The following is a 27767-nucleotide window of genomic DNA, read 5'->3' on the forward strand; positions in this document are numbered from 1 at the left end:
GAAAAAAAAGAAGAAAAAAAACTGCCAAATCCCCACCGAGCCCGACGACGTGGTCACCGCAACGGTCCTAGTCAATGATAACCCCCGGATTAATAGCCCAGATTCTGTCAAGCAGGAAAGGCGGGGGCATCAGGCATGACTTGGTAGCAATGGGAGAGACCGTAACAATTATGCCGCCAGTACTGCCGAAACGTCCACTCCGGGCCTCCTCGTCCGGGCTCCCTTTCCGTTTTCAGTCGTCACGTCCGGGGTAGCTCGCTACATACGGTCGCCAAGCGGTGATGACACCTGCCGTTCCCGGCTCACGCGGCCGCGCGCGCGCGCCGGCGACTCTCCGGCGCTTACGTGCAACTCGGGAGAAAAACGATGCGGCGAACGCATATGCGTGCATGCATGGCCACATGAAGGAACGAGAGGTGCGTCTTCTTGGAAAAAGCATGTGGCAGCCAGGACGTCAGCGTAGCATCGTTGAGACACTGCGGTATCACAGAACACGGAGGAGAGAGTCCTATGCCAAGGGAATGCCACCCCCCGCTTCCCCACACACCTCGGCAGTTGCCATTTGATAAGGATCGTCACCGTTTGTGGGGGATGAGGTCCTGCAAGCGAGCAAGCTTGCTTCGGACCTTGTAGCGTGCATGCAATGGGTTCCTGGCCCCATGCTTGTGAGAAGCATCCATCTTCTTGCATGTATGTCCCCGTGACCTTGGATAAAATTCCACGAATCAGAAGGAGTAGCAGGCAGTCAAGTCAAACAAGGCACGGTCAACAGCAAAAGGAACACGTGAAGGTTGGGTTTAAAAGATTTATTTAAATTTGGTGTCTAAAGAGGAAAGCAGTCATTCTCATTAGGGTATCTCAAGTCTCTTGACTTGCGTCTCTCTCTCTGCACCGCCTGGTAGAAAGGTAGGTAGGTGGGTATATAATCGTGAATGTAACATCATCTACAATCTCCATCATTAGAAAGTAATTAGGTATGTTGAACTTCTATCCGGCTTTTTACATCCGGCGCTCGACAGCAACAGCCTCAGCCTTCTTCTCGTCCTCCGAAGTGTGGTCGGCAGCGATGCCAGTGGGGTGGGTGTTGACGACATCCTTGACGCGCATGATGTGGCGGCCGTGGCGGAGCCAGTGGATGGTGACGTAGCCGAGGACGTAGAGGAAGCCGCAGAGGGGCACGAGGTAAGAGATACGGGTGCCGAACTTGTCGGCGATGGCGCCCTGGATGGGAGTGAAGACAGCACCGCCGGAGACACCCATGACCAGGATACCAGCGGCGCGCTCGGTGTGACGGCCGAGGTTGGCAGTTCCAAGAGTGAAGATGGTGGGGTACATGGGAGCCTCGAAGAAGAAGATGGCGATCAGAGCACCGACACCGCCGGAGCCATGGGCGCTTGCGATGTAGGCGTTGATGGCAATGGCGACGCAAGCGTATACCATGAGCATGAAGTCGGCCTGGAAGACGGTAGCGAGCGCCGTGGCGGCGAAACGGCCGACGGTGAAGGTGATGAGGGCGTAGGACAGCATGTTGGAGCCCTCGGCATCAGTGAAGCCACCGGATTCGGAAGCGTAGTTGATGAAGAAGGAGGCGATGGTGACCTGGGCACCGACGTAGCAGAACTGGGCGATGAAGGCGAAGATCATGTTGTACTGCTTGTACAGAGGACCGGAGCCGACCTCGGCGCCGTAGTGGTCAATGGCCGGGTTGTCGGCGGTGCTCTGCGTGGCAAGGGCCTCCTTGCTGACCTCGGGCAGCTTGGCGAAGAAGAACAGGACACCAATGGCAGCACCGGCACAGGCGACAGCCAGGTAGACGAACTGGACGTTGGTCAAGCTGTTGGCATTCTCGCCCGAGAAGAAGAACTTGGAGGCGATGAGGGGGCCGATGAAAGACGCCACACCGTTCCAAGACTGGCAGAACTGCAGGCGGGCGCTGGCGCTGGCCGGGTTACCAATGACGACGGCGTACGAGTTGGCCGAGGTCTCAAGGGTGGCAAGACCGCAAGCGATGATGAAGGTGCAGGCAACGAAGCCACCGAACGCGGCAGAAGGGTTGGCGGGGTTGGAGAAATGCGCCGTCGGCCAGAACATGATGGCACCGATAGAGTAGAACGTGAGACCCATCAGGATGGTAGCCTTGTAGCCATATCGCTTCAGGACCTCAGCGGCGACGGGAGAGAACAGCAGGTAACCACCACCAAAGTAGACCACTTGCAGGCCAGTTGATTCGAGCTTCGTGATTCCCAAGACTGTTTGGAAATGCTTGTTCAGGACCTGTAATCGTGATGGTTAGTCAATGTATAACAGTTTGTGTTTGTTAAGGCGTGGCTTACATCAAGAAGACCATAACTGAAACCCCACAGGAAGAAGAGCGAGATAACAAGCGACAACGGGTAGATCAAAGCCCTGCCCGTGAGGTACCCGCCAGTGACCTGGGCGGGCGCGGTTGTGAGACCACCTCCAGCCATTGTGGATGAAGTGATAGTTGAAGATATGGGTTCCTAGATGTCGGCCGTTCCGAGATATGGATGGCTTCAGACACCGGTTGGCTGAGGATGATAGAATGATGTGTGGTGATGAGAACGAGATGAACTTGAGGAGGATCCATGGCGCCTTATATGGACATCTTTTGCCTCTTCGCAGAACCCCAGAGGCAGCCAGTGGTGATTCTCCTTTTCCAACCCATGAAGAACTTGGGGTATCGTGTTTCTCAACGCTCTGGGTCTGGACCCACCCCAGACCCCATCGTGGAGAAGGAAGGTGAGCCAGGGCTAGGCTCCCCCGTACTCCACTGTCCAGCATTTTCTGGAGTTTCTGGAGTTCGCCGCCAGATGGATTGAGATCTCACTAGATGGAGTGGTATTAGCTTCAGCTGGCTTGTCGTCATGATGGTGCGGGAACAAAGCTTGGCATGAGCTCTGGGCGGGCGCTTGGCGAGGCCAGTAGGGGGGACTCACCGAGGAGACACCGAGTCTACGCTGTTGGTCTAGTCCATGATGGTTTCAAGCGTGCAACTTCCTGCTTGGATGTTCGACATTTTCGGAAATGCTAGTTGGTCATGGGAGATAAGTGTCGCGGCTAGGAGCTCGGTATGCGCAGTGCTGGGCCGCCCCGAGAGGAAGAACTGCCTGATGGACTATGCTGGAACGGGGAACGCCCTAGAACCGCCGTGGAAAAATTCTCGAAGGCGACGACTCGTGACGTTTGGGAAAACACGCATGGCACCGGACTTTTGAGGATGATGATTTTTCCATGCACTGGACCAGACTGCTGGGACCTGATTCTAGCGTTCCGCGGCTGGCGCTATCGATTACTAGAAGAGGTAGTCTGGTAAACATTTTCCCCGCGGACCCAGGCTTCTGGAACGTCCGCTCGCCTGGTTGGCCTGGGCCATGAGAAACGGCGGTCGACTATTATAGTTTTGCCCAGCCCTTGGTTTTGGGGGCGATTCCCAAACGCTCGAACCCCACAATCTGGCCGAGTAGGGTAACCGTAGCCATTGTGTTGTCCAATTGGGCAAGGGACTACCACGTAGTAAGCAGCACGCCAGACAGCTGGAATAGGTCATGAGTCTCGCGATGGTGCGATGTCGAGACCAAGTGCGGCTCCGATCCAATAGTAAGAGTGATCTAGCCTTAAGCAGGAGGTTGAGGCGCGAAAAAAGAACGTGGGGACCCGACTATTGATTGCCATCGCCTTATGCCAGCAGTTGAGATTTCTCCAGAGAGAGGAGGAATAGGGCCGAGATGTTACAGCTCCCCCATGGGGGTGGTTTGCAAATCCACTCACTCGTGGACCATGCTTGCGATTTCGCAAGGAGCAGAATGGATCTGTGCACGATTCGCATTGCATCAGTGAGATGGCCGGTTCCTTGGCCCGCGGGTGCTCGCTCAAATGCGGGGACAGGACAGGAGGTCGTGTTTCGGGCTCATCGTTGATAGAGATTCCGTGTTATATTGCTCTGCCGCTCGCTACCGAGCTGGACGGCATCTGAGCAGGAACGAAGACGCTCCGTTGCGCATTAGGGGCCCGGCTGCCGACTCTGGCTGAATGTAAGTGGTTAATGTGGCGCGTAGCCCAATGCAACCTCACTTTGGCATATCACGTGAGGGGATCGTCTACCCCATACCCTCTTTTCTGGAGGGATTTCCCGCTGACGTTTGCTGGTGACCATGAGACCCAAAAGTCAGGCCACAGCAGCAGACCACGATGGCCATGCACCATGGGGGGACAAGGGCCGACAAGGGGGCAGATCGTGGGGATTGTTGGGGGAGCGTCACAGCGGGGGGTCAGGCAGGCTCCAGAGTGAGAGCGAGAGTGAGTCTGGAGTGAGGGCCAGGATGCGATTGCGGTGCGGGGAAGACCTGAAATCAGAAAGTGGATGGAGGAATGGGGCCACCCTCGTAGCAACAGTCTAACGAGGTAGCAGCAGCAGACTAAGCAGGAAGGTCCCAGTCATCTAACAGGCAAATCCACCCCGGACTGCAATTCCTGTAGAAACACAGCTGAAGGGCAAATGCTAGGCCTGCGCTTGCCAGTATACTACTTACGAGGGAAAAAACCGAGGCAAGACTGGATCCTCTGCTGTCTCTTCTCCTTTCTCCACGATCGATGGAATAGGAAGTGGTAACCTGTTAGACGATCCGGCACAAGCCGCGCCACACAAATTCCCCGACGTGCCGCTCCCTATGGCTTCGCAAGGTGGTCTGGCATTGGCGTCATGACAGAGATTGCGCCATCCACCTCCGGCTCTGATGGCCAGGCCGACGAACGCCTCGCCGCCTGCTTCAATTGCAAACGCTCCAAGCTCAAGTGCGTGCGACACGGTGGCAGCGCGACGTGCACCCGCTGTCGCCAGCGCCGTATTGACTGCGCTGCTCCCGCCTACCATGTGGGAAGGCACAAGGGAGTCAAAAAGTATGTCCTGTCCCGTCTCTTTTCAAATCGTACTTTTGCCTATACCCTCCTCCTCTTGCTTGCCAAGTGGCTTTTTGAGTGGAGCCCCCGACTCTCCCCCAGTCTGGTCGGTCTTGTTTGTCAGCCATCAGCATACATCTATTGCATTCCTGCATACATACATCACACGCCTCTATATTTGTTTTGCAATGCTACGCCTGATGCTGGTGCATCTTGTCTTGCTTGAAATGCTCTTGGTTCTGGTGTGCTGACCGATGACGACTCCTCGTGCACAGTAAGCATTCTGGCCTCGAGAAGGCAGTCTACCAGATCGAGCAAGCCTTGAGGAGATCAAGCTCCGCCTCGGATCAGATCCAAAATGCTGAACAGGCCACTGAGCTGCGCTACTTGCTAGACCGAAGCCGTGAGCTGCTCGGGAACCGTGCTCACACTGGGCCACCCCATACCAATAGTCAGCAACAGCAGTCTACTACTATTGAGCAAGACCTGGGTCCGTCTCCCCATCAAAGTAGCACGTCTTCCCTGGAGACCCCTAGGTCGCATACCGATCAAGGTTCCTCTCGCAAGGTCGAGGACGACCAGCTCAACCTCGACGATGCCGAGAACCCATTGCAGCTCCTGGCGAGGACTTCAGAGCTGCTTTCATCCATAACCGCCCAACCCCAAGGTTCCGGCCCCAGTCGTTTCCCCCTTGGCACCAGTGTCAACCGTGCCGCATCGAACGACAATGATCTACAGAAGTTCTTTGGTCGCTTCCAGGCGCGACTTGATGTTGGCAATGACCTGGATCCCATCGACCTTGGCCTCTTGACCTTGGCGGAGGCCGAGGCACTCTTCGCATAGTAAGTTGACGTTCATGTTACTGCTTGCCGGCGAAGACCGGAATGCTGATACATATTACAGTTTCTATGAAAAGCTGGCGCACACGAGATGGGGAATCGACCCTGTCATACATACTGTCGACTTTGTTCGAAGCCGTTCGGCCTTCTTGTTCACGTCCATAGCAGCGGCGTCGGCTCTCTTCTCCCCGTCTTTGGAAGCGTTATACAAGAGACTGTCCAATCACCGGCAGAAACTGGCTGGTCTGATCATGGCCAATCGGTACAAATCCGTGGAGATCATCTTGGCATTCATGGTCAACATCCCCTGGATCTCGGCCGGCGAGCATTGGGCAGACGACGCGACGTCCACGTATATATCCATGGCTCTGACCGTGGCCCTTGACCTGTCTCTGAACAAGATCATTATATCAGAGACACCCGACATTCGAATGCTGGATTCGATCGCTTCCTCGGAGTGCATACTGGCGCGAAGGGCACTTACAATCGATGGATTTCCCGATGTCGACCCGGACTCGTTGACGGGAAGGAGACTACTGAGAAGGCGAGAGCGCACATGGCTGTCACTATACGTTCTTGAGCGAGGGTAATTTCCATCGAATCTACGACTCGCGCTTTCAGTAGGCTAACTTAGGAAACAGAATCTGTCTTGCCCGAGGAAGGGACCCGATTCTTCCCATGTCGCCTCTCATAATGACGTGCGACCAGTGGCATCTCTCCGAACTCGCCGACAGATGGGATGGTTCAATAGTGTCGGTCGCGGTTTTGCGACGGGATCTGGTAGGCGACGAACCCCCGTCCCCTCCAATTGAAACGACCCTTCTTGCGTTTCGCCTGCCATGCCTTGTACTGACTTATTACATCCAGGCCAATTTGATCTCTCGCGTACGCAGTATATGCGACGCTCATGACGGAAGCGACGAGACGAGTTTTGATTCCCTCGTCGTGGAGAGGTGAGCAGTGCAGACAACCAAAGGACCATCGGGATAAGCACCACTGACTCACTGCCAGGTTGAAAAATGAAATCACCCTCTTCTTCGACAGATGGTATCAAACGTGGCCATTCCAGATTGGAGACCGAGAACGTAAGTATATCCCAACCTGTGCAGGTGTGAACACACAGTGGCAGGAAACCTCTAATACTCAATTTGGTACAGAGTTGGCCCTGCCACCCTATGTGGAGATTCTGGCCTCGCATACACGACTGTCCATGTATAGCAGCGTCATCAATCACGGCACAGCTCCCGCCGCTGCTCGTCAGTTTTTCCGGGCGGCTGGCCTGTCGGCTGCACTCAACGTGTTACGCGTGGCAGTGCAAGGCGAGGGGCAGCTGAAGACGATGCCCAACAACACGGCCATCATGATCTCGTTTGCTGCGTGCTTCGCGCTGCACATAAGTACCACGGCCGATGCGGGCCGCGACTCGACACTGGCTCCAAGCATCCGCACGCTGATCGCCGAAACTACGGAGACCCTCGAGCGCATCGGGTCGACGCCCGTGCAGCGCAAAGGACTGTCGTGCCTCTTTGCGCGCCAGCTTCAGCACATCCTAAAACTCGCGGCACGATCGTCGGACCACTCCCGGCATCCGGAGACAGTAGCATCGTCATCGAGTATGGCGGGGAGGGAAACCGATGCATTGCCAGCCAATGTCAAACCCGACATGGCGGGCGGTGGTGTTGCTCCAATGGCATCCAACAGCAATGCGGCAACTGGGCCCGTCATGGACATGACGGCGGCGGCAGCATCGGGTGCGGGGGCCAACATGCCGCCAGACTATCTCATGTTCTCGACCATGTCGAATAACGAGCTAGACGAAGTGATCATCAACACGGATGTGGGAATGGAGACTCTGTGGGATGACTTTCAGTTTCATAACTCGGACTTGGATTGGATGGACTGGAAAACTTTCGCATAGCTTTCCATCGAACGGTCTGGGCCTGGAGACTCTGGAGTAATACGGGGGCGCAACTCGATATACATATGCAAGCAGGAGGAATACGGTGTCTCACAGCAAGGTTTCAATAACCCTGCAAGTCTTACCTTTTGCAGTGTGTGCCCCTTAGATAACCAGCTAGAAAGCTTTGCCTTTTAGGGCTGCTGCGGCTTCGGGCCGTTGAAAGGTTCTAGAACACCAACCTCCCTGCTGAGCATCGCTATTGCATTTTCTCAAATCTGCCAATGCCACCAATAATAAACTTCTCGTGTGGTGTACGGGACTTTATCGACAGCTAGAGATGGACTATATAGGTCAATGAGCGCTTGCGCATTATGTCCAGCCAAAGTTGTCCGCAATGAAAAGAGACATGTTCCTATGTTGTGTGTCTTCGTAGCAGCTGCTGAGGATACGCAACGCCACAGTATCACATAAAACATGGACGACAAAAAGTATATGCGGATGGCTGCACTGCCAGCTAGAAGCTGAAAGTCAAGACATCTCTCTCGCGCGTCTTACAGGGACTAATACGCGGAGCGGTACAATGACGAAGCTTCTCCCCGAACGAACACCGACTTCCCACCTCTATCTCTAGATGAGTGGTAGACATTAGTCACTTCCATACCATTATGTCGCCTTCTGACATTATAGATCCAGAGACTTGTGATGATCTGTGAGCATTCTTCTCCAGTTGACTGGTGTCTTCATCGTCATGGCCCCTGCTCTCGGGCCTTGATCAAGGACCGTCAGCGCTCTCCCTACCCCAGACTCTCGTAGTCTAGATGGTTAGCTCGCTGATCATAGGGCAAGCTAACACCAACTAACCCCCTACCCCCGCAATTTCCCCAACCCAAGACCCCTTCTTGCTCCCCGTGCTAGCCGTGAACCAACCACTGAACCCTGGTCTCTCGTAACGGGTTGCACCCAAGGAACCGGAAAGTCGGAAGATCTGGGTGACCTTGCATAATCTTTCGCTGTGACTCTCTCATGTTGCCTTGCCTCACTTAACGCCTACCTGACTCTGCCTAGCTCAAGCCACCCCGCAGTGCAGTTGACTGCGCCGCTGCTGGGTTTGCTATTTAATAGAATGGATAGGATTGCCAAGGTCGGCCCGGGACTGGGAGCTCTGCTGATATGCAATTCATTTATTTACGGCAGAGAAAAAGGAAAGAAGCTCCTGTCGCTGCTCACTCAAGCTTTCTCTGGGCGCCCCAACCAGCCGAACAAGCTTTTACTTTTGTCTTGTATCCAAGAAGCCCGGGAAAAGGTCAAAGGAACCACTCCACTTGACTGATCAAATCGGAATACGACCAACAACCACCAAGGCCAAGTACGATGCCTTCCATAATCGGGAACGATGTCGAGAAGTCCCACCTCGACGAGGTCGAGCAGCGCGACCTCAGTACTGGTTCCGTCGACGTGGATGAGCACCACATGACGCGCGAGGTCCTCTGGAAGCTCGACACAAGGTTGGTCTTCATTCTTTTTCGAATAGAGAGCTATAATATACGCGTTAGTAACAGTAGCTAACCATATACCTCGCCTCGCCTCTCAACAGGATCCTACCAGTCCTCGCCGTCCTCTTTCTCTGCTCGTTTCTCGACCGAACCAATGTTGGAAATGCCAGACTGTGAGTTTACCTACCATGATGTTATACGTGGCAGCATATAATCCCCAGACCAAGCGCGCTCGTTTCTCACTCACTGGAAACCAGCTACCGTCTCGAGGAAGACACCCACATGACGGATCACCAGTACGACCAGGGCCTCGCCGTCTACTATGCCACCTACATTGCCAGGTTCGTTTTCGATACTCGCGCGTTTTTAAACCGCGATACAGTACACTGACGCGATCGCCTGCTGGATATTAGCGAGATACCGAGCAACTTGATTATGAAACGCGTTAGCCCGAAAAAATGGCTACCGTTTCTGACATTCGCGTAAGTATTCCTCCCGACTACGGATATCCACATGAATCTAGGACACTTGGCATTGGCCATGTCGGATATGAATGTTTTACTGACTGTTGTGGTGGCAGCTGGGGACTTGTGGCCATGTGTCTGGGTTTTGTCCAGAACTTTGCCGGTTTTGTTGCGGTCCGCGCGATCTTGGGGCTGACGGAGGGCGGTTTGCTGCCCGGCATGGTATGTGATAAATCTACTCTGTATAGCGTCTTGAGATTGAGGTGGCCTTCGCTTACACCGGCGCCCGGCCTTTAGATTCTTTACCTATCCGGTATTTACAGGAGGGAAGAGCTCGCACTTCGCATCGGCCTGTTCTACACGGCAGCATCCCTGTCGGGTGCCTTTGGAGGTTGGTACCAATCGCCGGCCAGCGTCATAAGCCACGAATAAGAACAACCCGTTAACTTCATAACAGGTCTTCTTGCTCGTGGGCTCGCTGAGATTGGCACCCGAGGCGGCTTGAGTTCATGGCGTTGGATCTTTGTCATCGAAGGGCTACTTGTAAGTTTGCGCACTCCTTCTCTCCCCCTACGTCTCATATATACTATATCGCCGAATGTGATGATTAAAACGTTTCTACAGACCATCGTCGTCGCCATTGCGGTTTACTTCATCCTGCCCAATGGCCTCGCCGATGCTAAATTCCTTAGCCCCGAAGAGAGGGGAGTTTGCCATGCGTCGGGTGCATGGCTCGGGCCGTGGTGACAGCCTCCACGAAAGGTAAAATCCAACTCCTGAAAGCAACAATTCGAAATGCGAAATCGTTAGACTGACATCCATTTGTGCATCTAGAGAAGCCAATGAGAAATTCTCCTGGTCGGAGGTTCGGCGCGGTATATTCAGTTTCTTGACTTGGAGTACAGCCATTGCGTACTTTGGCATCCTGGCTGGGCTGTACTCCTTCGGACTTTTCGTAAGATATCCCGACCCGTACCGTAATACGACTTCAAAGCCCTTCTAACATATTTGGTGACTTAGCTACCGACTATTATTGCTGCGCTCGGTTACACAGCCAACGAAGCGCAGCTCTGGTCCGTCATACCCTATGCTGCTGCTGCTGTCGTCACTGGTGAGTGCCTGCCCCTCAGAGCCCGCAGAGCAAATACCTGATCTCCCGGGTCCTAGTCATCGTCGCCTTCCTGTCCGACAGGCTGCGCGTGCGAGGCATCATCATGCTGTTCACCCTTCCCATCGCCATCATCGGGTATGCGGCCATTGCCAATACCACCAATGCACGGGTGAAGTATGGCATGACGTTCCTCATGGCCACGGGCCTGTACTCGAGCGTCCCGCCTGTTCTCGGGTGGCTGTCCAACAATTCGGCGGGCCATTACAAGCGGGCTACGACGAGTGCTTTGCAGCTCGGTAAGTTCGACATTGCAAGTGGTTTTTGTCCATAGTTTTGCTAATATTCAATCGCAGCCATCGCCAATGCGGGCGGTTTCGTAACGGTGTTTGTCTACCCTAAGAGCCAAGGGCCGCAGTACCATGAAGGTCACACCATTATCTTGGGACTGCTAGTCGCCGGGTGGTTCTTGTAAGCCAAAACGTTCCCATCCCAGCTTAAAACGAAAAATGCATGGCTAATAAATATGCGAGCAGTATCCTCGCCAGTGTTCTCTACTGCTGGAAGGTGAACAAGGACAAGGCGCATGGCAAGTATGACAAGTTCATTGGGTCTGGTGATGACAGAGACCCAACGTTCAAGTTGGTCATGTAAGAAACCAGCGTTATGGGGTTTAACCGGCAGTAGGTACCGTGATAGATCATATTTCACAGCGAGCATTGGTTATACAGGTAGAGCTTATGCGTTCATAAAGTGGTATACTTTAATATCTTGAAAAATGATGGAGGACTTCATAGACATTTCTTCGTCGCTATTTCCTTTCTCTTCGAAGCCTATTGAAGGCTTCAAGAGTTGGAAGCAGCAGCCAGCGAAATACATGCGATCGGCACGTCGTCTAAAGCCCAATTGGACTCCAAATCACAATTGCATTATTAAAGTCGCAGTGGGAGTGCAGTGGAAGTGCAGGCGGGATGCAGCCCAGCCGGGACAACTACCGACCCTTACGCCATAGTGACCCGGACAAGTCAAGAAACCCCGCTAAAGCTAGCCTCAGACCAAGGCCAAGAGGCCTAGAAATCCACTGGAGCCGCCCGCCCCCCCACTGTCGAGAAGCTTGTTTGTTTTCTATTGTTGACTTCCATGAGCCCACTAGGTTAATAAGGCAGTGTCAGTGTCGGTCGGTCCTTGAACAATATCCGACTCCCTCGGCTACGTCAATGAGCAGAGCTCTCGCGACTCAATGGCCTCACTTCGCCATGACGACGCAATACCAATTTCTGCCATACACCATTTTTGAGCTCTAGACACGAAAAGAGAAGGACGGACGGCTTTACACCGAAAATGGCGAAACTATCCGATGCCGTAAAGGCTCTCATCAATGCCTCCCATGCGGCGCCCGGTATCACGAAGGGCTCTGCGCAGGTGCAGCCGGCCTTGAAGCGATTCGCGGAGGATGCGCACAAGAAGCAAGTCGGGCTCCCATCATGGGTCACAGTCTCGGTAAGCCATTCTAGTACAATATTCCCATATGCGCAAGTCAATTGGCACTTGTAGCACGCAGGACTACCACTCCGACATACTGTACCGTAACCGGCTCGACTAACAACCATGTTTGCTAGACAGCCGTGAGCGCGACCATGAACTGCCCCGACGCCATGACCTCCATCTTCCACCTCGCCAACGAAAAGTCCGATAGCAGTACCGCGCTCGCGCGCAACGCCGAGCTAATCCGCGAAGTCGGCCTCAAGTGCATCTCCTTCAACGGCATCCCGCGCTCCATCAACTGCCTCAACGCCTTCTACGGTAGCCTGCCCGAAGACGTCGCGACATCACTACAAGCAAGAAAACCCTCGCGCGAGCTCACCCCCGGCAACGTCGAGGCGCGCAAGGCGGCCGGCCTCGCACTCTGGGACTCGGTCTACACGGGCTTCGAGCGCAAGCTGCTCGACAAGCTGGCGCGCAGCCACCCGGACCTGCCCGTGCACATCCTAGACGGGCACTACTCGAACCTGCTGTCGAACCCGCCGCGGGACGAGGTGCTGGCGGACGCGTACGCGCAGAACAGCGTGACGGTGGTGGGGCGCGTCCTGACGAGCCTGGTGGCCATCTCGTGCCTAAGGGCGCAGACCGGCGTCGGGCCGCAGGTCGTGTCGCACATCTTCGGGCTGCGTAAGGCGTACGAGCAGGGCGACGCGACGGCGGCGGGCGAGGTCGAGGTGCAGGGCGGGGAGTGGTTGGCGAGCGACGAGGGAAACCTCTGGTTGCTCGAGCATGTTGATCGGCTCGTGGAGGCGATTGGCGGTGCTGGGCAGGGCACGACGTTTGCGCCTGGGATCAAGGCTAAGCTGTAGAGGATCTGTACATGTTAGAGGATATGTATGTGCTTGCGCCAGTGGTACGATGAAGTTACATGATTGTATATATAGTATGCCTACATCGAAAGTCGTAGGTGGGCTAGAAGCCCAATGCACATAAAATCAATCAACCAATCTTAGTCATCCCGTATTGTAGTGGCAGCTTGTCCCTCGCTGCTGCTCCTTACCCATATGGGTTGCGCTTCTCCCAACGCTTCATAGTACGGATGGTTATAATAACCTGTAGAACATCTTCCTTTCACATACGACCATATCCTGCTGAATACTAGGGATCCCGTCCGCTCTCCCATATATAAGCAGCAGAGAGCCGAATTAGTACTAGGGTCGGTGACGACCTGGGAATCCTCGGTGTTGTATGTTTTGTCTTTTTGACTTGATCCTTTGACTTCCTTCTGCCTGTCCTCATAGAGGCAGTTGCACTCGTCTTTTTCCCTTTCACTCATGGTAGAATTCATACTTGCGATGCCCACCTATTTTGTCCTTGTCGTTGTTTGGTGGGGACCCAGTGTGCTTGCTCAAACTTGAACCTGCGAGCGCCACGCCGGGTGGAATATGTTTGGGATATTCTCAAAAATAACCTATACAATGCCTGAGACACTCTTGGCGAGCGGCTAGGGTAGTCCCTGAATGTGGACGAAGCGACTCGGGCGTGATGATGCAAGTGGTGCAATGAATCGTTTGGCAGTAGTGACACGGCAGTGATAGTTGTGTCGATCACGAGCGCTTCGGCGTAGAGAGAGACGCGGTGGCCAATGGCTCCTCGTTCGTATGTATGTAGTGGTGGAAAGGAGGATGCTTACACATTCAGGGCTAACAGGAAGTCTTGCCAGTCTACTATATCTTTTTCATCCTTCTCTGTTCTTCATGTGTCTCTTCTACTCCATCATGCATTCCATGGATACTTACTTTCAACTGAACAATCCATTACGCTGTCTGTTGATCGGAGCCAATTGCGTCAACCACTCTACCAACGGGAATCAGGGGGAATACTGAGACAATAGCAATAATAACATGGCGCTCTCACTCTTCCTCTTGCCCGTCTTACTGACCCCGACGCCATTCCAACGACACTTCGTCTCAGCTGCCGCCGCCAGCACCAGTGATTGCTACAAGCGCGACGGGACAGTTCAGCGCCCGGGCCTGAAATGGCTTCCATGCGATCCGGCGAAGGACGGCCCCTGCTGCGGCAGCGGCGACTACTGCATGTCCAACGGCCTGTGCCTGGGCGGGATCGTGAACCAGTACTTCACTGCCCAAGGGTGTTCTAGCTCTGCCTGGTCGGTGCAAGATTGTAACGAGATCTGCAATGAAACTAGCCGAGGTGAGTACAGAAAGCGACAGGAGCAAGGAAGAGGCAAGGAGAAAAGGGAAAGTAAAAAGATGAAATTAAGAGGATGAAAGAATAGCAAATGTGGACAGAATCTCCTGAAGTTAGGCGAGGCACTTCAAGCCCATATTCTGACATGCATTTCTTATACGACGACGAAAGATAGTAATGGGTACTCGACGGCATGGCTTTGCAGCGGCGCTGATAAAGGGGGCTCGATGAAGTATTGCTGCGGAGGCGACAGCAGCAGTATACCAGCTGTAGAAGGGCAGACTCTACCGCGGCGGACACACCTCCCAGAGCTGAATAGCAATGAACGTCGGGAGCTGGAAGGCGGTCGAGCTGAGATGGACCAAGATATCTTCTATTCAATCCAACGCTGGAGGATCACACCTGTTATCAAAAGGGAACTATCTCCGCGAGCGATTTGAAGGCGCCTGCGCATATAGGCAATATGCCCACAAGCTCAGAAAGGTGCCCAGAATATCTTTCAATGGCGGAGGCGCAGTAACGCCAGCCAAGATTCAGCTGAAGAAACTGTCCCATGCTCGACGGACACATTCCTGAATGGGGAAAATGAAAGTCATGCAGCATACAAGGGGTTTTGGCACTGTTCTATGATGGGTTTTGTGCACTTTTCAGGGTACCATACACCACAATACGCTTTCTCAAGATGTTGGCCAATCAGCTCAGGGGTAATCTCGCGATAGTCATGTCGGTCTCGTCTAGTGATACGAATGAGTGGTTGCAGCCTTTTGTGCAGAAGAAGAAGGATGCTAGCTGCCCTTCACCCTTTCAAAGTCTCTCGCAGCCTCGCCAGACCACCATATTATAATTTCCTCCCGCCCCCTCTGACCTGGCTTGCCTCTTCCACTTCCGCCCATGCACTTCACTGGATCCCCTGCTGTAAGATTTTCCTTCCTCTCGATGGGTTGGCGATCTACTATATCACTTGTAACAACCCTCTCTCGTTCGAAAGCGTTCCGTACCACAACAGTGGCAAAGAACAAAACATAATGGCTCGTTCCGCCGACGTGAGCGGCGCCACGTGCTACAACCTCAACGGCGACTCTATCACCGGCTGGCTGCCTTGCTATTCGCAAGCCTTGACGCAGGGTGGGAAAAGCACTTGCTGCAGCAAAGCCGACTTTTGCATGTCCAACGGCTTGTGCCTGAACGGGGGCGACAACCAGTTCTTCTCCCTCCAGGGGTGTACTGACCGACATTGGGGAGGGAACGACTGCAGAAAGCTTTGCAACCCCCTTGATGGTAAGACGGCAGAGAAAAAGACATGGGGAAATTGGCGCAAGGAAAGACGGCTGGGAGAGGGTGTCTCATTTTTTTTCTTCCCCCCCTTTTTTTTTATAAAAAAAATCTTCGGCTAACGTTTTCCCTCGCATCAGGAGCAACAGACGCCAGCGGCCTTGCGATAATGTGGATGTGCGATGGCGTCGACGCGCAAGGCTTGATCCGGTACTGCTGCGGCACAACCCCCAAGTGCTGCGACGGGACCAAGTTGCCGCTCGAACGCGCCACGGCCGTGTTCCGGCCGCCACAGGCAGCAGCGGCTTCTGCTTCTAGATCGTCAACATCTAGCTCGTCAACATCGATGCCGGCGCCAGCATCGGCGTCGAGCAATGCTACTGATCAGCCCGCGCACGAGAACAATAGCAACAGCAACTCACAGGCTCTCGCGATCGGGTTGGGCGTCGGTATACCCATGGGTCTGGCACTACTGGGTGGCATCATCTTCCTCGGCTTCCAGGTACGGAAATGGACCGCTGCTAAGCGGACGCAGGGAGCGACACTCAGCGGCGGCGGTGACAATGCCCAGGAGATGAAAAGATACGATCACCCTCGCTCGTTTGTTGAGCGTCAGGAGCTGCACGCTAACTCAAGGGGTGCCGAGTTGAGATAAAAGCATTATGCGTGGCAAGCGAAAACTCGGTTTGAAGCTGGAAGGCACGTAATGAACGAATGTTCTAGATGACGCTGAAAACGGTATTATATTTCGGAACGCCTTGCAGTAGTGTATGCCCCGACGCATAGAATAGGATGCATAAAAACTGACGTACAATCGACACACTATCCTACCGTTTATAGGGTGTCGTTCTGAAAGTGACCACACGCTTCAAATATATACAGAAACATAGCAGTGCTGATGCAGTCCTCCTTTCCGGGTTCAGCCTCATTAGCCGAAACAAATCATATAACGCTCCAGTCATCCGTACCGCACGCCCTAGAACGTCCCCAAATCCTCCGCCACCTCAAACTCCGCATCCGTATTCTGACGGACCGTCTCCACATCGACCCCCTCCGCGACCTCGGTGAGCGTGAGCCCGCCCCGGACGCGGTCGACCTGGAAGACGGCCATGTCGGTAATCACGGTGCTGACGACCCCTTTACCCGTCAGCGGCAGCGCGCAGTCCTGCACGATCTTGGACCGGCCCTTCTTGTCGACGTGCTCCGTCGCCACCACGATCTTGGTCTGCTCCGGGTTCGAGACCAGGTCCATGGCGCCGCCCATGCCCTTGAACACCTTGCCCGGGATCATGTAGTTGGCCAGGTCGCCCGCGGCCGAGACCTGGAACGCGCCCAGGATGGACACGTCGACGTGCCCGCCGCGGATCATGGCGAACGACTCGGCCGAGTCGAAGGTCGCCGCGCCCGGCAGCAGCGTCGTCGTCTCCTTGCCCGCGTTGATCAGGTCCGGGTCCGCGTCCGCCTCGGTGGCCGGGTACGGCCCCATGCCCAGGATGCCGTTCTCGGACTGCAGCCAGACCTTGACGCCCTCGGGCACGTACGACGCCGCCAGTGTCGGGATCCCCACGCCGAGGTTGACGTAGTAGCCGTCCTGCAGCTCCTGGGCCGCGCGCTTGGCGATGCGGTTGCGCGAGTCCAGCGTCGTTTTCGTGCCCGCCTTGCTGCCGGAAGAAGCCTCCTCGGGCGCCGCGAGCTTGAGGTTCTCAAAGTTCTTGGGCGCCGTGGCCGGCACGATGCGGTCGATGAAGATGCCCGGCAGGTCCACGCTGTCGGGCTCGATGGAGCCGATGGGCACGATGTTCTCGGCCTCGACAATGGCGATCTTGGCCGCCTTGGCCATGAGTCCAGCATATGTTTTCGTCGTGTACCTGGGGCGCGTGTTAATATCAATCGAGACTTGATTTCTCCATAGATCTCGCTGATTGAGACTTACTTGAATACGCAGTTCCCCGCCTCATCCACCTTCCACGCCCGCAAAATCGCCACATCGCCCGGCAGCGCCGTCTCCATGATATACGACTTCCCGCCAAACACGCGCGTCTCCTTGGGCCGCCCTTCCTCGAGCACGCCCTCGGGGGTGAAGCGCGTGGGGATCTCGCCCGTCTCGATGAACGTGCGCCCGCCCGTGGCCGTGTAAAAGGCCGGGATGCCCGCGCCCGCCGCGCGCAGCTTCTCGGCCAGCGTGCCCTGCGGGCACAGCTCGAGCGCGATCTCGCCCGACAGGTACTGCCGCTCCAACTCCTTGTTGGCGCCCAGGTACGACAGCATCATGCGCGTGACCCGCCCGTCCTTGGTCAGCAGGGCCAGGCCCTGGTCGTTGGCGCCGGCGTTGTTGGACACGGCCGTGAGGTCCTTGAGGCCCTTCTTGTGTATCGCTTGAATGAGCGTTTCTTTTTCGCATTTATTAGCATTGATTCCCTCTTTTCCAGATGACTGCGCTTTTTCCCAAGAAGTCGAATGGTTGAAGGCGCAAAGCAACTTACCAGCTACGCCGCAAAGCCCAAACCCAGCACTTAATATAACCGACCCATCCCGGATATCGGCAATGGCCTCATCGGCCGACTTGAACACCTTGGAGCCTCCTCGCTTCTTCTTGACCGGCCCGGCCTTGTCCGTCGAGTAGCACCTCCATTTCTGGAGCAGCGGCGCATACTGCCTGGCACTCGGCGTGGCCCAGCGATAGCTGAACTGGAGCGAGGCGCGCAGGAACACGGCCGTCTGTGGTCGCGCCATCCGTGCGACTTCCCTTCCCTTTCTTCTTTTCCCCTTCTGGTTACGGTTCGTCGCTCAAGACCAATGACGTGAAGCCAACGAATGAATCCCTTGCCGTTTCGATGCCTTTCCCTTCCCAGCATGTGTCGCGCGCAGCTCGTGCAGGCAGGCAGGAGCAAAAGCAGTGTGGAAAGGTAGACAGTAGTTGTGTTCCAATCTCAAGTTACGAGAATGAAGCTATGTTCCGCGAGCTTGCTGCTGTGTCGCTTAGACGTCATTGCATATCCTCGGTATGGAGCACTTCCTGGCTGAGTCGGGCGTTTTAAAACCGCCGGTGGGCCCGATCATATGCAATTGGCCTACTGCCATCCGTGAAACCCGGATGGAGTAAGTCCATCACATAAGAATAACAGGCACTGCACAGTCGGCTTACTACATAGCCACCTAGTTATAACGCCTCGGAGAATGATAGGGGATATGCCAGTGTTCGTCGAATCTGCAATGACTGGATAATCTTGAAGCTGTGATCATAGGCAAGATCTCAGGTATGGACCCAGAACAGGGAGTGGAGGGCGGAATCAGTGCCGGACCTCCAAAGTGGGGGTGTCGCAGCGTCATTCATGTCTTCCCAGCTTCTTCGTATTTCATGACGATGACATGTTTTCCATTGCTGTTAACGTTTCTGGTCAACTCGCTCGACCCCATCCACAGGCCCAGTGTCCAGACGTGACGGGACTATTTCATATTCCTAAACTCGATATGAGTACTGTGGTCGCGATTCACGAAAGTCACGGGAGGCGTGAAACCCACAAATGCGTCGCGTCGACCTAGCAAAGCAAGAACTTCTCTATCATTCCCCTGTAGTAGTATGTAAATCAAAAGACAAAAGAGACGGCAAAAACGCCCAAATGTTACCATCCATGCGCTAGAGCCCCGTAATCCCATCAACGCCGAATGCATACCCCCCTTGACACAATCCAAGTGAGACAAACTCGAGCTATATGCCAACGCCATCTATCACTGAAAAACCTTCGCTCAACACCTGCCTTGGCGCCCAACACTTTCAACCCTAACTCCGAGCTTGCTCAATCCCGTTCTATCAATGATGCCCTTGCCATCGAACACCCATTTGGGGCTCTTCATGTGATACGAAATCTTATTCCAGTCGAGCTTCTCCTTGGGCTTGTACTCGTCCGAGTTGCCCGCGGTGGAGTAGCCGCTCTTAACCAGGCCACAATCAGGACAATCATCGGCGCATGGCGGCTCTGCGTTGTATCGCTGCAATGGATCGCCGTCACCCAAACTAGAACCAGGCGCCGCTCGGAGTAGGTATTTGTGCAGAGACAATATCTCCGACTCCGTCGGGTCCAGTCGCTCGAACGGTCGTGGGTCAAGCGCCTTGACAGACTTGAGCCTTGGTCGCATCGTCGAGTTACCCGGCATAGACGCCGACAAAGCCGGAGCAGCAGTATTCCGGAACTCGTCGAATTCCGTGGTGACCAAAATGGCATTACTTGCCGTGCAGGCCTCATATGCGTTGCCGTATACCACGATCGGGCCTCCGTCTTCCTTCAGAGCCGCTTGGCCCTTAAGGAGTGTGCGAATCTCATCGCGCACCACGGCTGTGTTGCAGCAGGGATCGAAAATGGCAATCTCCAAAGGAGCCTCCTCTAACAGTGTCTTGATGATCTCGAGGGCGGGCGATTCTCGCGTGTCCGAGGTATTGGCCTTGAACGCGTAGCCCAAAAGCGTGATCTTCTTGCCGACTAGCGTGTTGTTTAGGCACTTAATCACGCGCCGGCTGAATCGGTTTCGCTGGTACTCGTTCATCTTGACGACCTGGCGCCAGTACTCGCCAACTTCATCCAATCCAAGAGACTCGGCCAAGTATACCAGACTGAGGACGTCTTTCTTGAAGCAACTTCCCCCGAAACCAATCCCTGCCTTGAGGAACTTATCACCGATTCGGGGATCGTACCCGATCGACAGAGCGATTTCGTCCACATCAGCTCCCGTCTTCTCACAGATGGCCGATATTGAGTTGATAGAACTGATACGCTGTGCCAGCATGGAGTTCGCGACAAGTTTGGACAGCTCGGAAGACCACACGTTGGTTGTCACTATGCGAGACCGTGGGACCCACGCGGCATAGACGCTTGCCAGTGCTTCGGCTGCTCGTCGCCCGGATGCCGTTGTGGAGGAACCAATCAAGACGCGATCGGGTTGCATCAGATCCTTCATCGCCGTACCAGCAGCTAAAAACTCTGGGTTGGACAGGATCTCGAAGTGGACACCAGGCCGGTGAACCGCCATCTTAATGTTGCGTAAGCAAGATGTTCATCATTATTCACAAGAGTAAGAACTCGGGGTAACTCACAGTCTCCTGAACCAGTTGAGCTGTCCTGCACGGGACAGTCGATTTCTCCACGATGATGGCGCCAGGGCGCGCGTGTTGCGCCACTACACCCGTAACGGCTTCGAAAGATGTCATGTCCGTCGCACTGCCAGCACCAACTCCCCGGGACTTTGTCGGAGTGTTTACCGCAACAAGTACAATGTCAGCTTCGCCGATACACTTTGCTACTTGCGTCGTAAAGAAAAGGTTTGGCTGCCTTGCGGTAACAACGGTCACTCCCGTTCGGTGCGCTTCGCATTGGCTCTCGCACTCTGAGGAGGATGCTGTGTCATCCGAGCCAACGTCGGAGCAGTCTGGCTTATCCGCTTCGTTGTGAAAGGCGCATTCCCTGGAACCATCGCGGGCAATTCGGACAATGTCGCCTAAGCCCGGTTCATAGATCGGAAGATGCTTCGAGTTCCACCTTCGGATTCGTTGCGCATCCCGATCTACAACCGTGACCCGTATATGAGGATTTTGATATGCAATCACCGCGGCAGTAGGACCACCTAAGAACTTGTGTGTCAGCCATCACCATCATATTGACAGGAGATCAGTCGGATCGACTGTCCGCCTCGCTAATTTGTTGGTCAGAACAGCCACTTACCGACATAACCCGCGCCAACGCAGCATATGTTGCGCACCATTGGTGTCCTGGACTCTAATGGTGTTGATGACAACGACATGTTGTTTGCGCGAGCCGCCAGAGAAGTGTACTCGATATCTAGGGCGCCATCTACCGTAGCGCGTAAGATCGGACTGAAGGATAGGCTGCCTTCTGGTGTTGTAGGGGCGGTCGAAGCGGCATTTTCCAAGTAGGAGACCTCTTCGGGGTCCCCTAGGGATGATGTTATCGCCTGCATCTTGAAGGGCGCTCCAATGGTATGGCGGTTACGACGCGGCGGTGGGAATGGTCCTGTATGAGCGACGGGCACACTTGGCGCAGTGATGTATAAGTATGACCAGATACCGAGATGCCTTCTGAGATTGGTCGTGTGAGCCTACGTCTTCTGTGTAAGTTGGGGATCGAGGCTCTAGATCATGTTCCAAGACGTCTATCAGCGGCAGTCTATGGATGACGCGCGACGCTTCACAGCTAACGTCGCAAGGTTACAGGCGGTTGCATGAGGAGATGTCGTGGAGGGCAGAGACACGGAAGCGAACATACTTTGTAAGACCAATTTCGTGGGGCTCGCGGCCTTTTGGACTTGTGAGTGGCGAACGGGAGTTGTGTGCGTCTATGTCTATGTGCGTAGAGTTGGCACCGGAACGTCGGGTGGGAAACGAAGGAAGAATACTCGAACGACTGAACTGCGGGTGTAAGTTGCGGGCTAGGTAGGCAAGATAGCAAAGTGCTACGAGATAAACCGGTCAATGTCACGGTGCCACCTCGATGGCATTCGTTGGCGAATCAGACCTAGGGCCCAGAGATGTCTCTTCGCTCTGATCTAGGCAAGGCGCGGTGGCAGAGAATCAGTCGGTGCCACCCAGTGACGATGCCACCCAGTGACGATGACCAATACACGAGGGCCATGACAACGTGTGTGTAGGTTGATTTGATGGAGGGGCAGATAGACAACTGTCCACCCTCGACCCTTGCTTGGCACCAGCCTTCATGCTGACATCCAAGTGCGCCGGTTTGTAGAATGGAAGTGGAAGGTACATCCCGTCTAGCCTCGACTGGTCGCTGCCCGGGAAAGAACCACTCACATCTCTGGTATATCCATTCCCAGGGCCCACTGGTACCACCTGTATCCTGAGGGTTTGGCATGCCTTTAGAATAGGTCTGCTACTAGAGTAGAGCTTTTCCGTTAGCTTGAGGTCCTACAGCTCACATGATGTGTATGTGCTTCTAGCTGTGGCTTCCCCATAGACTTCCGTTTTTCCAGAGGTCTATTTATGCCTAAATATTGAATACGGTAGCAGTAAGCCATGATCATCCGGGTGCGAATTGCTCATATGCTTGCATGGTTCTCGCCATAAAAACCCTCTCACGACTGGCGGGAACACCAGTGAAGACTCCTCTCTAGAGATAGAGCCTAATAAACTATGTACCTACATAAGGCAGAAGCGGGAGATATATTCTAAAGAGATTCCACCCAACCGGCTCACCCACGATATACACGGGGGTGCAACGGGCGATGCTCATTCGCCAGGCCAAGCGGATCGCCTGAGCAGATCATGGGTAATAGTGGGGTTTGATCGCGACATGGCTAATCGGTGGTGCAGGTTGTGGATGCCCCTCCCTCGTCCAACTCGAGCACCTTCTGTGAGCGCCGAGAACTGGTGGGTGTAGTTGCCCTTGAGATTCCTCGGGTCCCTGGGTGCATTTGACGCATGAAGACCCAGCTGGCTTATCCATTGGTTAGGTGACTGCATTGTGCGACCGACCCTGCATCTCATTGGCTGTCATCTCACTTGAAGACTTGGAAGCAAGGAACCTGCCTGCATCTTTCCTTATCTCATGGGATCGAGTAGAGGCCGGTGAGAGTCGTGACTAGACCAGCTCATCAGATGGTCAGATTTGATATGATGCGATATTTCACCCAACCGGGCTTTTTCAGATATGCCATTGATTGATTGATGCCATGTATGCAAGAAGCTGGTGTTTCTCCAGGATGTATCCTGACACCTGATCCAAAGGTTTTCGTCTTTCGACACAGTCCAGTCCAACTGCGGCATATGATAGTTGCAACACCAACACTTGTCAGTTCTCGTTCACAGCAAGAAAGCCTGCACACGCCGCCCTCCTCAAAGCTTTCGGTATGGTGTAGGGCACATGTGACACTATTGGGCTCAGGCAGGTAGGCGAACATGGGGAAACGTGCCACGATAGATTGGTCGACAGTGATCCCGAAGACCATCTGCTTGTGCGCGGTACAAGCACTGTTGTCCCGCTGAATAAGCTCTTCCCCCACTAGAGAACCAGCTCTCAGTCTCAGCTAGTTTGAGGGTGGATGGGCGCTAACATGCATGTACCATGGCCTCCTTCTGCTTTACCATGGAAGCTATTACGCCACTGACCTCCAGTATCGCGTCTACGTGATCTATACCGCCTCTACTGCTGTAAGTAATCAGACAGCAAACACCCTTGGACGCTATCTTAGGCATAATAGTATATTGGAAGCACTGGACAATCCTCCCGGATGACCAACAGAAATTGGCACACCTAATTCATTCCCTTGTCACTTTCACCCATTTGCTCTCGCCATCTCCATCCACGCTCGGCACGATCAAACAGATGCCCGACCATACCCAAGTATGATGCCGGTATTGAGGCTCTTTTATGTGGCCAGCGACAAACGGTGAACAGAGTTGGTCTGAATACCAGTTCTCCTTTCTGTCTGTCTGATCTATTATCCGCGTGTTACAAGGTACACTTGAATTGTTTGCGTTTCACGGAATCGGCATATTACATGAGCTTCGAACAAGGCAAGGACGACGGCCTCTCTATAGTATTGGGAAAGTCAAATACTTGTGCAAGTGGCATCGGTCATTCAACATCTGCATTGCATAGCAACAAGATCTCGACTGTTGCATGCACGTCAGGCCTGCCTTTCAGGTCACTAAGAAAGGTCTTCACCATGGCTTCAACCGGCCAAACCCACGATCTCGGTACTTTCCCAGCCAGATTAAAAGGCAGGCGCATTCTTCTCTGCGTGGAATCCTTCGGCCCCATCAACGGCGTCAGTCGCACGAATCTGAACCTGGTCAACCACCTGCGCTCCCATGGCGCGCTGGTCGCCGTGGTGGCGCCCGACCACCATACCAAGGTAAACACCTTCCAAGCCATCGACAACCTGGACCCGAGTCCCCTCCGCAGCCAGGAGGTGCGGCTGACGGGGTACCCGGTCCCGTTCAACCCGGAGCTCTCCATCGTCTACCCAGTACGGCTACGAAAAATTTACGAGCGGACCTTTGGAGGCCCGCCCGACTTGATCTACCTGGGCAGCCCCGCGTCGCTCGGGTTCCAGCTCATGCTGCAGCTGCGGCAGCTGCCCGAGGAGGTACAGGTGCCTGTCATCTGCAACTTTCAGACCGACCTCGCGGGCTACTGTGAGATACTGTTTCCGCGGCCCCTCGGCGCCATCGCGAGTTGGACTTTCTCCAAGGTGCAGGGCTACTTGTTCCAGCACCCCTCGATTAAGACACTCTTTTACCCCAGTACCTTTGTCCGAAAGTATTTGGAGAAGGCCGCCGGCGTATCGACCAGGAAGCTGGAGGTCCTGAGGCGCGGCGTTAATACCGACGGTTTCAACCCCTCCAAGCGGAATGAAGCGCTCCGGAAGACCTGGGCGCCCAGCGGAGAGATCATTCTCTTCACCTGCGCGCGACTAGCCGGCGAGAAGGGGTTCGGGTTCTTGGCCGACGCGGCTATCGAACTGGATAAGAGGGGGCTCAACTTCAAGCTGGCGGTGGTGGGCGGTAACCGAAACGCCGTGGTCGAACAGGAGGTCAAGGATTACTTCCGACCGCTTGTAGACAAAGACAAGGTAGTCTTCACGGGCTTCAAGGTCGGCGAGGAGCTCATGGAGGCTTACGCCTCGGCGGACCTGTTCTTGCACTGTTCGATTACGGAGACTTTCGGTCTCGTTGTTCTTGAGGCCATGGCGAGTGGCTTGCCCGTCATCGCACGCGATGAGGGCGGGCCCTCGGATATTATCGAGCATGGCACCGCGGGCTATCTGGTTCCTCCCGCGGACCTGGATGGGTTCGTCGACAGGGTATTTACGTTGAGTACGGATAAGAACCTACGCGAGCAATTCAGTCAGGCCGCCCGCGGCCACGCCTGCGAGGCCACCTGGGAAAAGATCAATAACAAGGTCGCCTGGAAGATGTCCGACGCCATCGAGGCGCGTGAACGCGAGCAGGCCAACCGCCACCTCGCCGCGGCCAACACGATGAAGGCCGCCGCGCCGCCAGTTTATGTCTGGTTGCTGGCGAGCACGGCCCTGCGCCGGCTGGTCACGGCGCGTATTGTTGATGTCAAGCTCGCCTGGGGGCTCGTGGTCATTCTGGGGTTCTGGGCCAGCGTCAGTGTCTATCTGGCTTTCACCAAGGTTTCCCACTTTGTCAAGGACCGGGCGCCGCGGGTTTACTCTACGGTTCATTCGGTGCTGCGGAGGTTTGGGTGATACGGGGTGGCGGGTAGGACCTTGCTTGCTCGTTCTACAGATATTGGCTATGAGTATTCTTGCATTCCTATAAGATAGATGGTTCTTCATGAGTATGATACATCTGATATCAACGAACATTATGACTACATTAATACAGCGCCTCGAGCATTCATCATGATATCATAAAGGTGACCAACCCCCCTACCTTGGTTTCCATACGGGCGTGGCCACTTGTGTATTTTCTTTCCCGTCCCGTCGCATCATCAACCTGATATATCGTATGACGTGGCGGTTCTTCCTCACTTGTTTACATGACTTCATCCTCCCCATTTGCTTACATACCTTGACAGCAAGTATATGCATGGTTTGCGGAGAAGTTGCGTCTTTTTCGTCTTTCTTTTTTTCACTTATTTCTTTGCTTCTTGTACTTGGGTTCTGTCATGGGGATCACGCGTGTAAGATCATCGATGATCTGCATCTAGATGCGAACATTGTTGCTGGCATGATCCGTACCACGCAGGAGATGAAAACTACAGCTTCCCTGTCAGTCTGTCCTGGAGAGATCAGGCTGTGTAGCACGCCAGTCGTACATCTACTGAACAGGGAACACTTTGGTTTTTGGTCATGCACTGCGTATGTCTTGTTCATACATACACCTTGGGAAGGGGCCCCATGGCGAGGTGAAGCAATAACTCATTCTGCATCTTTCGGGAGGCTTGGTCTACCATGGCTCAGCAGTACATGGCTCTCCATTGCAGTGTCAACTTCAAATCAAGTGAATACCTGCGACCCATAGATTTTCTCCCATTTCTATATTTCATATAAGCGATACTAAAAACCGTATATATATATATGCTTGGCATACTTGCTGTATTGCCGTCACCATGAACGAGGTCTTGAGTTCATTAAGGATGGTAATTAACGGTGGCATCGGCCCATGGAATATGATTGACACAGGCCATCCAAACTTGCAATATGTACGAAGAATACCTACCTAGACTACTTCTCGGTGAGTGCTCACGATAAGGTAATCTCCGGAGCTTTTAATCGTGGTTACTTCCGACCGCCGAAGCTCCGTGCCCATCTGAACTGTGCTCATTAAAGGTTAAGCCTGCCCACGGAAATAATAACTTGCCACTTTTCATTGCATCAACATCAGATCGAACAGGGCTGGCTTCGAATTGTTTCCCACGATGATCGAGAGAATACTTGGGATTTATTCTCGGCGAAACGGAAAGAACATGGAATGAAGATTTCCTGACAGGATAGAAGCATGGAAGCAACATTGAACGATGGAAGGGAGAAAGAAAGCGCCGCCTAACCGGCAAGACACCTGAAGGCGCTGCACAGGTGACACTTGTGGGGGGCCACTTTGAAGGAAGCTAAGCGGCAGACAGCAACCCGATTGGGCGAGAGGAAAAAGACGATGAGGCACAGGGCGCTTCAACCCCCGGGTGCGACCGAGGCCCCCAAGGACTGAAGGACCCCTTCTAACTCGTTTGGTCCTCCTGCGACGATGACTGTTACATCGTCTCCGCGCTGCGACAAATGGTCACCCCCAACCTGCCCATCCACCCGTACCAGACGCTGTACCATGAGGGCGGATTGTCTGATCGATGAGAAGGGGCGGTCCTTTTTCGTATCAGACCGTTCGATCATTGGCACTTCCGTTGCGCTGCTCTGCCTGGATTGACAGCTACCTAACACTCCAACGTCACCTCGGTGCGCCCGAGCCACGAGCATCTGTCGAGATGGAACCATGCATCTGCCGTCTTTTCCTCCCCCATCCGCGCGAGACCAATCAATCAAAGACACCGTCCCCTGAACTCTACCAATTGCTGGCCAATTGATGTGCAT

General features: G+C 54.3%; 9 protein-coding genes across 9 annotated transcripts; 6 read left to right on the top strand and 3 right to left on the bottom strand.

Annotated features, from left to right (window-relative positions):
- Positions 1-999: 999 nt before the first annotated feature.
- Positions 1000-2468, bottom strand: PG986_005182 (MFS general substrate transporter; the record flags this gene model as incomplete). The annotated part of the gene is made up of 2 exons (XM_066841404.1): positions 1000-2274; positions 2334-2468. The coding sequence occupies 2 exons, from the start codon at positions 2466-2468 to the stop codon at positions 1000-1002; spliced, it is 1410 nt and encodes a 469-aa protein (XP_066701266.1).
- Positions 2469-4720: 2252 nt separating this feature from the next.
- Positions 4721-7674, top strand: PG986_005183 (uncharacterized protein; the record flags this gene model as incomplete). The annotated part of the gene is made up of 7 exons (XM_066841405.1): positions 4721-4917; positions 5193-5759; positions 5821-6342; positions 6398-6536; positions 6624-6709; positions 6768-6841; positions 6914-7674. 7 exons carry the CDS (start codon positions 4721-4723, stop codon positions 7672-7674), a joined length of 2346 nt encoding a protein of 781 aa, XP_066701267.1.
- Positions 7675-9027: 1353 nt separating this feature from the next.
- Positions 9028-11375, top strand: PG986_005184 (uncharacterized protein; the record flags this gene model as incomplete). Its single annotated transcript, XM_066841406.1, has 12 exons — positions 9028-9161; positions 9251-9322; positions 9407-9490; positions 9730-9835; positions 9911-10004; positions 10071-10156; positions 10238-10356; positions 10397-10568; positions 10634-10724; positions 10781-11020; positions 11078-11192; positions 11258-11375. 12 exons carry the CDS (start codon positions 9028-9030, stop codon positions 11373-11375), a joined length of 1431 nt encoding a protein of 476 aa, XP_066701268.1.
- A 687-nt stretch (positions 11376-12062) lies between these two features.
- On the top strand, positions 12063-13072 carry PG986_005185 (mitochondrial protein; the record flags this gene model as incomplete). The annotated part of the gene is made up of 2 exons (XM_066841407.1): positions 12063-12221; positions 12341-13072. 2 exons carry the CDS (start codon positions 12063-12065, stop codon positions 13070-13072), a joined length of 891 nt encoding a protein of 296 aa, XP_066701269.1.
- A 1035-nt stretch (positions 13073-14107) lies between these two features.
- PG986_005186 (uncharacterized protein) lies at positions 14108-14472 on the top strand (the record flags this gene model as incomplete). The annotated part of the gene is made up of 2 exons (XM_066841408.1): positions 14108-14417; positions 14438-14472. 2 exons carry the CDS (start codon positions 14108-14110, stop codon positions 14470-14472), a joined length of 345 nt encoding a protein of 114 aa, XP_066701270.1.
- A 967-nt stretch (positions 14473-15439) lies between these two features.
- Positions 15440-16341, top strand: PG986_005187 (uncharacterized protein; the record flags this gene model as incomplete). The annotated part of the gene is made up of 2 exons (XM_066841409.1): positions 15440-15692; positions 15827-16341. The coding sequence occupies 2 exons, from the start codon at positions 15440-15442 to the stop codon at positions 16339-16341; spliced, it is 768 nt and encodes a 255-aa protein (XP_066701271.1).
- A 321-nt stretch (positions 16342-16662) lies between these two features.
- On the bottom strand, positions 16663-18419 carry PG986_005188 (Succinyl-CoA:3-ketoacid-coenzyme A transferase; the record flags this gene model as incomplete). The annotated part of the gene is made up of 3 exons (XM_066841410.1): positions 16663-17554; positions 17620-18076; positions 18170-18419. The coding sequence occupies 3 exons, from the start codon at positions 18417-18419 to the stop codon at positions 16663-16665; spliced, it is 1599 nt and encodes a 532-aa protein (XP_066701272.1).
- Positions 18420-19433: 1014 nt separating this feature from the next.
- Positions 19434-21656, bottom strand: PG986_005189 (UDP-glucose 6-dehydrogenase; the record flags this gene model as incomplete). The annotated part of the gene is made up of 3 exons (XM_066841411.1): positions 19434-20711; positions 20776-21302; positions 21401-21656. The coding sequence occupies 3 exons, from the start codon at positions 21654-21656 to the stop codon at positions 19434-19436; spliced, it is 2061 nt and encodes a 686-aa protein (XP_066701273.1).
- Positions 21657-24377: 2721 nt separating this feature from the next.
- Positions 24378-25928, top strand: PG986_005190 (uncharacterized protein; the record flags this gene model as incomplete). Its single annotated transcript, XM_066841412.1, has 1 exon — positions 24378-25928. One exon carries the CDS (start codon positions 24378-24380, stop codon positions 25926-25928), a length of 1551 nt encoding a protein of 516 aa, XP_066701274.1.
- Between the last annotated feature and the right edge of the window lie 1839 nt (positions 25929-27767).

Source organism: Apiospora aurea (genome assembly GCF_038362705.1).
Source record: "Apiospora aurea strain CBS 24483 chromosome Unknown utg000004l_segment0_segment0, whole genome shotgun sequence".
NCBI lineage: Eukaryota > Fungi > Ascomycota > Sordariomycetes > Amphisphaeriales > Apiosporaceae > Apiospora > Apiospora aurea.